The 12,500-nt window shown below is 43.8% G+C and overlaps 1 protein-coding gene across 15 annotated transcripts in view; it reads left to right on the plus strand.

Annotated features, from left to right (window-relative positions):
* The window catches only part of szt2 (SZT2 subunit of KICSTOR complex), a 117,935-nt gene that overhangs the window by 11,111 nt on the left and 94,324 nt on the right, over positions 1 to 12,500 (plus strand). For 12 of the 15 annotated variants that reach the window (XR_012947763.1, XR_012947762.1, XM_076079171.1 and 9 more), the window contains 16 exons: positions 55 to 177; positions 4,291 to 4,447; positions 5,574 to 5,680; positions 5,825 to 6,050; positions 6,975 to 7,145; positions 7,226 to 7,457; positions 7,557 to 7,686; positions 8,638 to 8,783; positions 8,887 to 9,039; positions 9,391 to 9,523; positions 10,352 to 10,557; positions 10,656 to 10,892; positions 11,198 to 11,276; positions 11,386 to 11,474; positions 11,949 to 12,117; positions 12,284 to 12,401. Coding sequence is in view for 13 of the 15 variants with exons in the window: in XM_076079171.1 (XP_075935286.1) it covers positions 55 to 177; positions 4,291 to 4,447; positions 5,574 to 5,680; positions 5,825 to 6,050; positions 6,975 to 7,145; positions 7,226 to 7,457; positions 7,557 to 7,686; positions 8,638 to 8,783; positions 8,887 to 9,039; positions 9,391 to 9,523; positions 10,352 to 10,557; positions 10,656 to 10,892; positions 11,198 to 11,276; positions 11,386 to 11,474; positions 11,949 to 12,117; positions 12,284 to 12,401 (2,476 nt within the window). In the remaining 2 variants the exon portion in view is untranslated. The remainder of the gene's footprint in view (positions 1 to 54; positions 178 to 4,290; positions 4,448 to 5,573; positions 5,681 to 5,824; positions 6,051 to 6,974; positions 7,146 to 7,225; positions 7,458 to 7,556; positions 7,687 to 8,637; positions 8,784 to 8,886; positions 9,040 to 9,390; positions 9,524 to 10,351; positions 10,558 to 10,655; positions 10,893 to 11,197; positions 11,277 to 11,385; positions 11,475 to 11,948; positions 12,118 to 12,283; positions 12,402 to 12,500) is intronic. The other 3 variants (XM_076079163.1, XM_076079162.1, XM_076079165.1) reach the window with 3 other exon arrangements.

Here is a 12,500-nt window from a genome sequence, read left to right on the forward strand (position 1 = left end):
CTCCTGACCCAGATGTTGTTGCAGTCATTTTGACAGCCTTGGTTCCCCCTGCAGGTTCTGGTTCAGGGCTGTCAGCTTGATAGAACGGACCTGGATGAGTTCCTGCACCACATCTACCAGCAGCTCAGAGCAGTGGAGAGCAATATCGCAGAAGTCCTCCATCAGCAGCACGAACAGGCAAGTGCTCACCAACAGTATTTACATTGTATTTTAAGATGTTGACGAGGAAACCGATCTCATTTAAACAAAGTCTATCTCTCACCAAAAGCATATCCTTTCATATGAATCATTTCTTATTAATATTGTGAATGTATCTAAACTCTTATTGCATAGGACTGGCGGTATTTGATATGTTTCTCATTGTGTCGTTTATTGTGACTCAATCCTACAAACACGTCCTGCTGCCACAAATACTCACCAGAGAAATGTGGATTAATCCGCTTCTGAAAATAGTCCCCAACAAATGCACTATATCCTCCCGTTTGAGTCATTTTTGATTTAAAAATTGTTTTTTCAGTGGCCGAAAATTCAGTGGCCAGGTGTTTTAGGAAATCATTTAGCCTTTTTTATTTTTCATATAAATATAGTGTTTATGATGTGTTTTAAAGATGCAAATCTTCAATGGGATTGGAGCAGAGAGCACAGACAGAGTAGGGAAGTCAGAGACTGACTGTTATAGAGCTCATTGTTGGTTTCCTTTTGGAGATTTGTTGACATTCAGAAAAATACAGAACAATGCCCGTCTTCTCCTTTAATGTTTTGTCGTTTGTAGAGAGTTTAGAAATAACAAGGTACCTTTAGGTAGAAGGAACGTGTCTAAGGGATACACATCTACTAGATCTCTTAGTCTTTAGGTTGGAGCCTTCTGGAGGTGTTGTAGGTCTGATTCATACCGACACACTGATGGGAGGTGACCTCCCGATAACCCCAGAGGCAAACCTATACTTCCATCAACTCTGATTAGCTGGCTGCTGACTGGTGCTGCCTGTCTAATATTCTGATGTCCTAAGGCAGGGGTGTCAAACTCATTTTCACTCTGGGCCACATCAGCATCATGGTTTCCCTCAAAGGGCCGGCTGTAACTGTAAGACTGTATAACTGTAACTACTCCTAACATATTGTTAAATAACTCTCTCTGCTTTTGATTATTGTTTATTCAAGTGTAAAAATATTGTACATGCAGTTATATAAATGTAAAATGATATTTAAGCACATTTCTGTTATTATAACATCAATCATTTTAATTTAGGGTTAAGAAACCCACATTACTCTATCAAAGATCAAACTATTAAAGAAAATATCAAAGACAAATATCATCAAACACAAGTTATTACATTAACTTTGTTCAAAGCTATTTTTATCACCTCTCTGCATCACTAATGTCCCGCCCTGCCGTCGTCCCGTGCATGGCAGCTACATCCAAGAGCTCCTCACTGAGGTCAGGTCTGCCTTGAGCCTCTTACAAACATTGATAGATGATGTATCTCGTCTCTTAGCTAGCTGTGTTGTTAGATTGCTGCTAGTTCCTGAACTCGGTCTGCGATGGTGTTTCTTCACAAACTGACATTTGTAAAAGTCTGTATCTGGTCAGAGCTCACCTGCTCACATACCTTTAGCAGCACTGGGCTGTAGCTTCTGTAAATATATTCTGCTGTGATTGCACTCTGCCTTTTAATTCTTGGACAATTTGATGTTTTTCTTGGAGGCTAAATTTAGCTCCATGTTTGGTGTCAAAATGCCGACGTGAATTGTATCCTTCATCACCAACACGCATCATAACACAGAAGACAGACCCGTTTTTCTCCTTGAAGCACAAACATGTATTCGCTTTCCCATCTTAAATTACATTTTCTTCCCTCTGCATCAATTTTTCTCTTCGTGGACTTTTTTTTTTTTTTTTTTTCCTGGTGGATTCGCGGGCCACATAAAATGACGTGGCGGGCCGGATTCGGCCCGCGGGCCTTGAGTTTGACACCTGTGTCCTAATGCATCACAGCTCAAGAAACAACTTTGTTATGAAGCCTGACATACCAGGAACAAGAATTCCTTGAGTTGAACCGGATTTGTGTTGCCTTGTGGGCTCGTCCACTGATGATCCAAGTCATGGTTTAGAGGGCAGTCCTAACTATGTTCCGCCTGTGTCTCATCGCCATCATCTTAATGACAAAGAGCAGTTGTGATGTGTGAACAGTTAGCCAAAGCACGACATTGTCTTTGCCACTTGCCGCTGGTTACCGTGGGTGTGCCAACACTCACAACAGTGGCATATAGTGAGTAAATATGCCACCTACATCGTTTTTCAACTATTTACTGGGGTCAACAGTAACGCTGGCAACCAGGCCTTAGCTTCTGGTTGCTGAAATGGAAAATGTCGCAATTTTTTGTCACCTTATATTTTGAGTGATTAAGATACTGTACAGTAATACATATGTGTCATACGTATACATGTCATGTGTATGTCGTACATGCTTTGCTGTATCATTTCCCATCCAGCTCAAAGATGTCAGGATACAAGAATTAGTTGCCATTTTCTCAACCTGGCAACCCTTATTATTGTGCCCTGATTTATGGGACTTTGTGCCTTTGCTTGTGTTTTATTGGTACCCTTGACAGGGGTCATAGACAACAGGGACCCCCAAAACTCAATATCGGCAAATTTTGCGTGGTGGCACTTTCAGTGGAACTCCAAGATTAGGGTGGAGTGGGGGGGTTGCAGTTACAATTTAGAGACTGCCTCCCTTTGTATGCGCCTTGTCAGTAGTTTTACTGGTTGGTGTCAGGAGTCTAACGGAACGAAAACAATCTCCGTCCACGCGGCGTTTTCTAAATGATCTCCGTCCATACGAAAACGAATATCCCATGACTCTTCACGTACACTGGGCATGATGGTTGCCGGTGTAAACAGGAAGTAGATTGGTTAGTAAGTTTAAAACAAATAGGACAGAGTAATAAAGTAGTCTTTAATAATGAACGGTCGTGTTTGATACTTAAGATCTTCTCTAAAATCTTCCTCTATGAACTCAAATAGACACAGTTCATGGAACGTTTTAGAAGTTTTATTTTGCAGACTTAACTGCAGGTCTTGCTCTTTATCTCTCTCACACATCAAATTCACTTTAAAATCAACACTTACACATAAAGGTTTACTAGATTATGGTCCATAAATGTGGTCAACACACGTCTCTCACTTGTTCCCTTGGTTTCGTTGTTGTTTGTTCTCACTCATAGCTCTGCTGGTGGCTTAACTATCTGTCCTACTGGAGAGCATTTACTGCTTTAGTTCCTTTACATTTTATCTGTGGACTTCACAATAGATGTGCAGAACAAAATAAGCATTAATAAGAAAAGGAAAGTCTTCCGTTTTGTGTCCATCACCCTCCCTAAAGCCGCTAACGTGACTTCAGAAGGCCGCTCCGTAGGGCTGATAACGCCGCTGGTCACGCCGCTCGCTGATCGCTCCAATAACAGCTGCTTCCTCCGTAATAATGCAGACTTTAACTGGACAACAGCTGCTAGTAAAGACAACAAGGTCAGTAACACCTGTAATCAGTTGTCCTTAGAGAGGAAGGGAAGGTTAGAGATCGGTCTATAGTTGGCCAACACCTCTGGATCAAGAGTGGGCTTCTTAAGAAGAGGTTTAATTACAGCTACTTTGAAGGACTGTGGTACATGGCCTGTTAGTAAAGACAGGTTATAACAAATATAACTGGCTGTATTGTTTTCCACGTTGGGTGTGAAAGACTAAGAACCAAGCTTTCAAATTAATTATAATCTAGTTTAGGTTAGGGTTAGGGTTAGGGTTAATAATAGACTTTAACTGCACAACAGCTGCTAGTAAAGACAACACGGTCAGCAACACCTGTAATCAGTTGTTCATGTTAAATTAACCTGGTAGTCGATCGGTAATCAATGTTGTTGTTTGTGATCTTCCGGGTAAGGGTCACGTGATAGGAGTGTGACGAATCAGGGAAGGACACGTCATGACTGCTAAGAACCAATCAAGTAGTGAAAGCGGGTGTGGGCGTCATTGTTTCTGAATGTATCCGTTTTCGACCGTCCACACGAAGAGGCAACCCCGGAGTTTTCAAACTTATCCGTCCTTGGGAGCGTTTTCAAACTCCTCCGTTTTCGGTGCTGGAAAACGCCGTCGTAGTGTGGACGCTCAGTGTAAACGTAGCAGAACATGTGTGTTTCCATATGGAAATGGAGTAGTGTGGACGTGGCATAACATCAAAGTGTCCAGTGTTGATGACGATATATATCAATGTATTTTTTCCCTGTGCTTTTCAGTCTGTGGAGCCAGTCCAGAGCTCCAGTAGCAACATCCTGGATGACCAGCCCCACAGGAAGCAAGGCATTTCAATGGTGTCAGCTGATATGGGTCTGGTCAGCATGGTGCGCCAGGGCATCCTGGCCCTTCAGCTGCTGCCCCCAAACTCCAGCGCAGGTAGTTTTGTCCTTCAGAACCCAAAGTTATCATTTAGTTTCTCAATCAAGGGGGGGTCTTCGTGGTTTGGAACTCCTCCCTTGCTGAGTTGTTTCCTAGAAGCACTTTGAAGGAGTCCAAACCCCTCTAACAACCAGGCCTTTGACTGGACAACTCCTGCATCACCAGAAACAACACAGCTATTATGAAATGTACATGTACACAAAGACACTCGCATGTATACCAACACACGCTTACCTGCATACAGTATACTCAAATATACATGAATCTAAAGTAAACATAGACTTGTGCAAGAGAGGTAGGAAGCTACAAGAACTCAATGCAAGAGAAACAACCCCCCCCCCCCCCCCCCCCCAGTGTGTTCAGTGAGCTCAACACACTGCAGCTTAAGAAAACACGACCAAATACAGACACGCTGCAAGTCACACAGAATACAAACTGCTCATGATGGGCTATAATAGCAAATATCTGCAATGCGGGTTCATTACCTCTTGTTATTATGTAACCATGTTTTATTGTGTTGTGTCTGTATTTAGTCGTGTTGTGTTTTTTTGCAGTGTGCATGTGTCTGCATGTGCTTGTGTTGTTTTTCCCCCTTTTGCAGCATTTATCTTCGGGATGCTGCTCTTGTCAAATTGCTGCAGCTGTTTTCTTCATTTATCTTTTCTGAAGTTGCAGTGGGTTGAGCTTTCAGCCCACTATATCATAAAGCTAAATATTTTTGCATGAAATTCCCGTCTTTGATTGTGTTATGACTAGAAGTGTTAGTCTCAATATGCTTCAAATAATAATAATAACTTTATTTATATAGCACCTTTAAAAACAGAGTTCACAAAGTGCTTTGACAGCCAATAATAATAACAGAAAGCTCAGTGAGACAGTTGGATACGTTAAAAATAAACTAAGAAATAAATAAAATAAAATTATAAAAGATGAAAATAATAAAAATGGCCTATGAAATGTAATTCAAGCACTTGAACCTGTTGTGAAACATCGTCATATCCTTCAGTCTGCCTTTTGCGTGTCTTGGTCATCTTGGTGTGATGAACACTGTTTTACACCTTTGAAGCACCTCACGTGACTTCATCACAATAAGAATTAGTTTTTGAACTTGTGTGTGTTCCAGGTATCATCATAATCACAGATGGAGTGACGAGTGTTCCTGATGTGGCCGTGTGTGAAACCCTGCTGAACCAGCTCAGGAGTGGAACCATTGCCTGCTCCTTTGTGCAGGTAAAGACCAGAACATTGTTACTTGTCTAGCTTCTTCTTTCGAGACAGGTTGTCAGTGTTTGGCATGTCGACGTGGTGACTCCACAGTCTTGATCCTGGATGAAGGAGACATTGTACTGAAGCCTCTGACTGCTCTTCTTTGAGTTCATCCCTCTCCAGGTTGGCGGTGCGTACTCCTATGACTGCAGCTTTGGCTACATCCCCAATGTAGAGCTGATGAAGTTCATCTCATTAGCCACCTTTGGCTCATACCTGCCCAGCTGTCCTGAAGTGGATCTGAACAGCCAGGAGATGAACACCTACCACAAGGCCTTCTTAACCTACTCCTTCCTCAACACCTCCGAGTCCATGAACTCCGAGTACTTATGTGGTGAGACAGCTAGCTTAGCTATGCATACTATGAAGTCTTGAAATTGAGTGTGTGTAGGTGTTACGCCCCCGTTGAGGGGTAGAAGGGCGCAACACAAGGGCTATTCAGTTCCTTCTTCGGTCCCCAAAACATAGACTGTATATAAGAAGTGGATGTAGTCACCACAACGTTCGGTTTTGAAGCCTTGAGTTTGGCATTTTGGCCATCTCCATCTTGGTTTTTGCCGTCTCCATCTTGTTTTTGGCTTTTTCCATCTTTTGATTTTGGTCCGTCTCCATCTTGGTTTTTTTGCCATCTCCATCTTTTGGTTGTTGGTAGTATAACTGCATGCTGAACAAGTCATTTTTAGGCAACCAAAATGTTTCAATTAACTTTCATGAACTGAAAACACACTTTGAAAGAGTTAAAAGTTCTAAGAGTAAAAACACAGACAGCATTTATTGATTTAAACATACTGGTACCTGTTTCCTAGGTTCTCATTAACTACAATAGTCATTAATGGTAAGTTAGTCAAGAATGTATATGCTAATTTTGACAATTTAACACAAAAGTCTAATAAGATAAAATGGTGACATTTGGGACAGGCATGGATGTAAACTCCAACTTGACTGGTTGGTGGAGCCATAAAACTGCTTGGTGGTAATTCTGGTGTGTTTTTTAAATTTCAGATGTGACCTATCTAGATGAATTGAATAGAAGGAAGAATGTAGAACTTTACGGCCATTATCCCACCAATGGAGTCTATTTTGAATTAATTTCTAAACTTAACTTTTATATATATATTTTTTCTACTCTATGGTATTTTTCACTGAATTTATTTCCGAGATAAAATGTAATACAACATAGGCGTATTGCTATTGACGATGATGATTATGATGATGAAAATAAATAGGCCTACATACCAACTACTTCCCTGTTTTGTAGTTTCCCAGCACAAACTGTTCAATGAGCACCTGGTGTCAGCCAGCGGGAACCCAGCCCTGGTCATGAGGAGGAAGAAGCACACAGAGAAGGAAGTCCATGCTCATCTAATCAGCGTGGTGTCTGTGCGACTGAGGGAGGGCTACACCATCAGAGAGATCAGCCTGACCAAAGGTAAAACGCTCTCTTCACAAAATCTGAACAGCAGCTCATCAAGACAGAGCACCGTTAGACCCGAGTTCTGTTTTCTTTAGGTGGCACTCAGCTGGAGGTGAAGCTGGTGCTGTTATGGAAACACAACATGCACATCGAGTACCTGGCAGCCGCCTCCTGGCCGCTGGACCCCGCCAAGAGAACCACTAGGGTGGAGGTGACGATGGAGGGGAGCTACGATATCCTGCATGATATCAGCTGCACCCAGAGGAAACCCATCACCAGCCCGTACCGCACATCCGTCATCCGGCGCTTCTGGAACACACTGCAGAGGTACACCTGTCTGAAGGACACCATAGTGTCCAACATTAAATAAGATTGGTTGCAATTCTTTTAATACTATATTTAATGTGTTGCTCTGCGTTCTTCCAGCATCAACCAGACTGATCAGATGTTGGTGCACCTCCAATCATTTAATTCAATCCCTGAGAACTACATGATTCCTGAGAGCACCAAAAACGGAGTTCCGTTGTTCTACATCCCCCCCGGCTCCACTACTCCGGTACTGTGCAGACCTTCATTGATCCTTCTTAACCATGTTGAGAACTCCTAGACAGTTTGGTCTGATAGAACTCCTCCTAAGTGCAGATTTAACTAAACCTATAGCTTGCTTTTGTGAGCTTTGTTATGAAAACTATGTATTTTGTATTGTCTTCCATTAAAGCCACTATGATCCCGTTCCCACTGGGCAATATACCCGCTAACACCCACTAACTTCTACATTTTTTACAGTGCAATGCTATGTGTTACGTAGAAGTAAATATATATTAAATACTAGAAAAGTGCCCTCAGTAGAGTGTAGATCTCTGCCAGGTGTGTCTGCAACAACCACTACTGTATTGTGTGATTGAATGAATACAACCCACAATGGGCTAACTCCCCATCTAGACACCAGGCGTAAGGCGTCGTTAAACTCAAAAACAAGCAGTGATGTATGCAGACAATCAGCCCAAAGTCGTCGTACAAGACGCGTCCTACAGTCTCGCCAAAACAAATTTAAATGCACTAAGCTGTCTGCCCGAGGAGCAGTTGCTGAGTGGCGGTGATGTTCTCAGAGTGTACTGGTAGTTTCATCCATGCAGCCATAACTGGCCACCCACGCATTCGTGACGTCAAATTGTGACACAGAAAACAGAAAGGAATTCTCATCGACTGGCAATGGGAAAGGAGGCTATCGCCCAAAAACCTACATTTACGCGTTAACCTTGGGGAACAAATGTGTATTGGTGTTGAATAAAGCAATGTCAATTATTATTAATTGGTACTACCACCAAAGTGTATGATTCTACACACTGTAGCTCGAAGCTGCAGTGGAAAATAGTTCATAGTCTACCAAAGACATGGTCTGTTGATTCAAAGACAGTGTAGGGCAGGTCAGGGTAACCAATGCATCCTCTCAGCCTTTCTTCTGTTTGCGTTCCTCCTTCGGCTGAATGGTCTCCTCTTTGTCCAGGTCCTGTCCCTGCAGCACAGTGGATCCAAAGACTCCTCTCAGTCCCAGTTTGCTTCCTATTGGAAGCCCGTCCTCTCCATGGATGCCAACTTCTGGCAGAGATGGCTGCACATGCATCGCATCGCCATCCTCCTTGAACATGACATGTGAGAAAACTCTGCGTTTGGCCTTAATATCTGCCATATCTGTTTGGATATGTCCATCCTGGTCTGTCCGTCCCTCATTACGTTCATCATTCTGTCCCTCAAGGCCTGTCCCCAAACACCTGCACACAGCTGGAAACAATGGACGCTACAGCACCATTCAGTGTCGTATCTCCCACTCTGCCCTCACATCCCTGCTGAGGGACTGGAGCAGCTTCGTGCTGGTGGAGGGATACTCCTATGTCAAACTCATATACAGGTGAGACAGCAGTTGGAAATACCACATGGGCTCAAGAGCTGGAGGAAACCTTCGTTGTTTTATGTGCTGGATACTGACACAAAGAGGATGCTTTTGGATCAGAGCTGGTGGTAGCTGACATTTCTGACATTATTTAGCATCTTCAATTTTCAAAGTTCTCAAAGTAAATCCTCCTCAACTGGAAATATTTCCCGCACAACTGTGTTCTCAGCAGGGTGAACACAGCCTTTACAGGAATACTCTACCACCAAAACTATATCAATTACTTATCTTGTGTTACCTTGAGGCTTTTAAATGATATAAATCATATCTGTTAACAATAATTTAGTTCTTGAAATAACAAGGTTTCAGTGATTTGTGTCTCCACAGTTCGTCGGACCAGCCTCCCACCTCCTTCTACCTGGTCCGCCTCATCTCCAAGACGCCCTGCATGGTTCTGCGTCTGGGCTTCCCTATTGGTACACCAGCTCATGTCAGAAACAAGGTACTGTACTTGCAGAAGGTTATCACAGTGCAGGGACACTTCCAAACCAATGACTCTGCCTTTGTGAAGAGGATAAGGAGGTTCCAGCTTGTAGTAGTGTGGTTATGTTGTAGTTTGTGTTGGATTGCGTGTTGCATTCTCTTTGTATTTAGCAGAATATTGTCTTATTTAGTGGATCTTGTTTGCAAATGTAGCTTTAAAGATGAGTGCAGAACATGATACAGTAGTAGACATCCATGTATTGATAATTGGAGTAACAACAGTAAATTTGACGAACAATCTTAACTCAAAGGAGATTTACCAGCTTGTTCACAGTCTTCAGCAGATGAGGACCATTGGTTAGAGGAGATGCAGTTGGAAGCTCTGGTAACGGTTAATAAATGCAACTTGAGTTAAGATTTAGTGGTCTTCTGTTTCTTGGAGTGAAAACTCAGCAGGTATTACTGAAGTTAAACACACAATATGTCATTTTCTGTCTCAATCCCAACAATAACAAAAGACGGAGCATGGAGTCGTTGTGAAGTTAGCGTGGGTTCGTGGGAGTTGTTGTCGTCATCTCAGTCAGCTTCTTCTGGTTAGATGAGTGTTCATCGTTCAGGAGGTTTTTAACCGCAGAGGTTCAAACAGACCCGCAGATTAAAACCGCTAAAAGCACTTTATGAAGCAGTGTCGCGTAAAAAACGTCCCGGACATTTGGCTACATCAATTAGGCAGCCAATCAATGAAAACACGGTGAGGTGGCGCCGGCCACATCTGTACAGACGTTGAAAAACCGGTTGCTGTATGTTTTCTGAGCTAACCTGTGCTGACATTCGTGCCCTCCATCAGATTGTTGACGAGCTGCGAGATCAGATCCTCAAACTTCGCTTCCCTCAACGCGTTCAGAACAAAGAGGCGACCCCCAAGAGTAAGAGGAAGATTGTGGGTCATCCGTCACCGTCCAAGTCTCCCTCCATCCCCGCCCCCAAAGCGGCACTGTCAGACAGGCCCTGCGTGGTGGTGCTCAACAAGCCTCTGGAGAAGCTGCTCATGAGGTCAGTGCATGTGACAGCAGGGCATTCGCTTGCAGTGTCAGAATGCCTCAATTAAAAGTGGACACATTTAAACGAAATGAACCGCGGATGCTGTGCAGGTACGAGAAGCTGCCGCTGGATTTCAGGACTCCTTTCATTTTCAACATGGAGAACTTCCCTCAGCCCTCCAACAGCTCCGTCCCCCTTAGCATGGCGGCCAACCGGATGGCCTCCTCCACCCTGGCCTCTCTGTCCCGGTACTTCCTCCACCAGCGCTGGGTGTGGGCCGTGCAGAGCAGCCAAGGACCGGCCGTGGCCATGCAGGCGGTCGCTCACATCCTGTCCATGCTCTCCGAGTGAGTTCACTTCATTTGTGTTTTTTTCTTGTAGTTTTTGTCCAGAAAACGTTTTCCTTTTTCTGTCGTTTTAAAAGAATGATTACATTGTTTTGCTCAAAATGATGAGCAAAACAATTCCAGGAAGCAACATTTGATTGGTGGCAAATGTGACCTGAGGTTTCTAATTTCATCACTGCAGCTAATCACAATGAATTATCGCTGCTTCAATGCTACGTAAAGACGTAGCAGCTGTGGTGGTTTGATGTGAGATAAGCAGCTTTGTGGAGTGCGTCGCCTGAAAATGTCTCTCTGTGTCCGTGAAGGATCCGCATTTCAGAAGGCTTTCACTTTGCCGCCAGCGGAGAGGGCATCGTTAACATGGTGATCGAGCTGCCAATGAAGGTGAGGCGGCACTAAATGCACCTTCATCTTCAGTGCTGGAATGTTTATGTACAGTTGCGTTTGGTATGACTACTGGTCTACTTACTACTCATTTCTTTTCTATTTTCAGGGTGTGTCAGGGGACACGGACAGAGAGAGACACTCTTGTATCGTTCAGTACATCCTGTTCCCACCTCACTCTACATCTACTAAGGACAGGTGAGACTGGCAGTAATCACCTTCACACAACTCGTTATTTTAGGATGGAACTCTGAGGGCTTCTGCAGCGGCCAAGTACATACTCACAGTCCTCCATAGATGGAGAAACAGCCACTCTGAACACCACAGTTGTAAAATCTTGGTGAAAACTGGTGCAGGATATGTGAAACCGTTAGGTGGATCAGTGTGTCTTGCATTGAATGAAGAGGAATCTCCAGGTGTTTTTATGGAAATGTGTATGTTTCAGATCAATCTGAGGAGTGTCTGTGGTTTGCATGTTCCACAAGTTATCTTAAGTGTGTCGTGCAGTAGGACTCGCACTGGTCTTGGTCTTGACTTGGTCTCAACCCCTCAACGCTGCTACACATTGTGGTTTTAAACTCGAGTATGGTCTAAATACTTGCTCCTCCTTTATGAACACTGCACCAAGTACTGTTGTCAGACCTATGTCCGTTGTGTGTCATTGTCCTCCAGCTTCTCCACTGATGACGACAACGACACCGAGGTAGAGGCCGTAGACGTGGACACGGAGCTCAACCTTGTGACAGAGTGCTGGGTGGAGCCGCAGAGCGGCATCGTGATGAACTGCATGGACCAGCATCGCCACTTCCAGGGTCTCAAGTACCAGGAGATCCCTCAAGCAGTGCGTAGTCCGTCCATACATTCATTCACTGTGAATTAGAGCTGAGGGGGGACATGGAGGGGGGGTGGTCTAATTCTCAGTTCAGTTGACTGACAGCTTATCTGTATGTACGATGTTTTATGGCCTATTGGGTTGTGTTTGATAGCGACCTGCTCTTTTGTTATAGATCTTTCCAAGGGACCTGGCCTGTATGTCCACCATGATGACCTTTGAGCATTTGAGCCAACTGTGTCAGAATAAGGACCAGGTCTGCTCCCTGCCAGCTGCTCTCCAGGATGTGAGAGGTAATGAAACCCCGGTAAAACATTTGGTACTTGACTCTGGACTTTCTAAAACGGTGTCCAGCAGTGGTGCAGGAAGTATTCAGGTCCTTTACATCAGTA

The sequence above is a fragment of the Anarhichas minor genome, unplaced genomic scaffold (genome assembly GCF_050575085.1).
Source record: "Anarhichas minor isolate MPS153535 unplaced genomic scaffold, ASM5057508v1 ptg000071l, whole genome shotgun sequence".
Classification (NCBI taxonomy): Eukaryota; Metazoa; Chordata; class Actinopteri; order Perciformes; family Anarhichadidae; genus Anarhichas; species Anarhichas minor.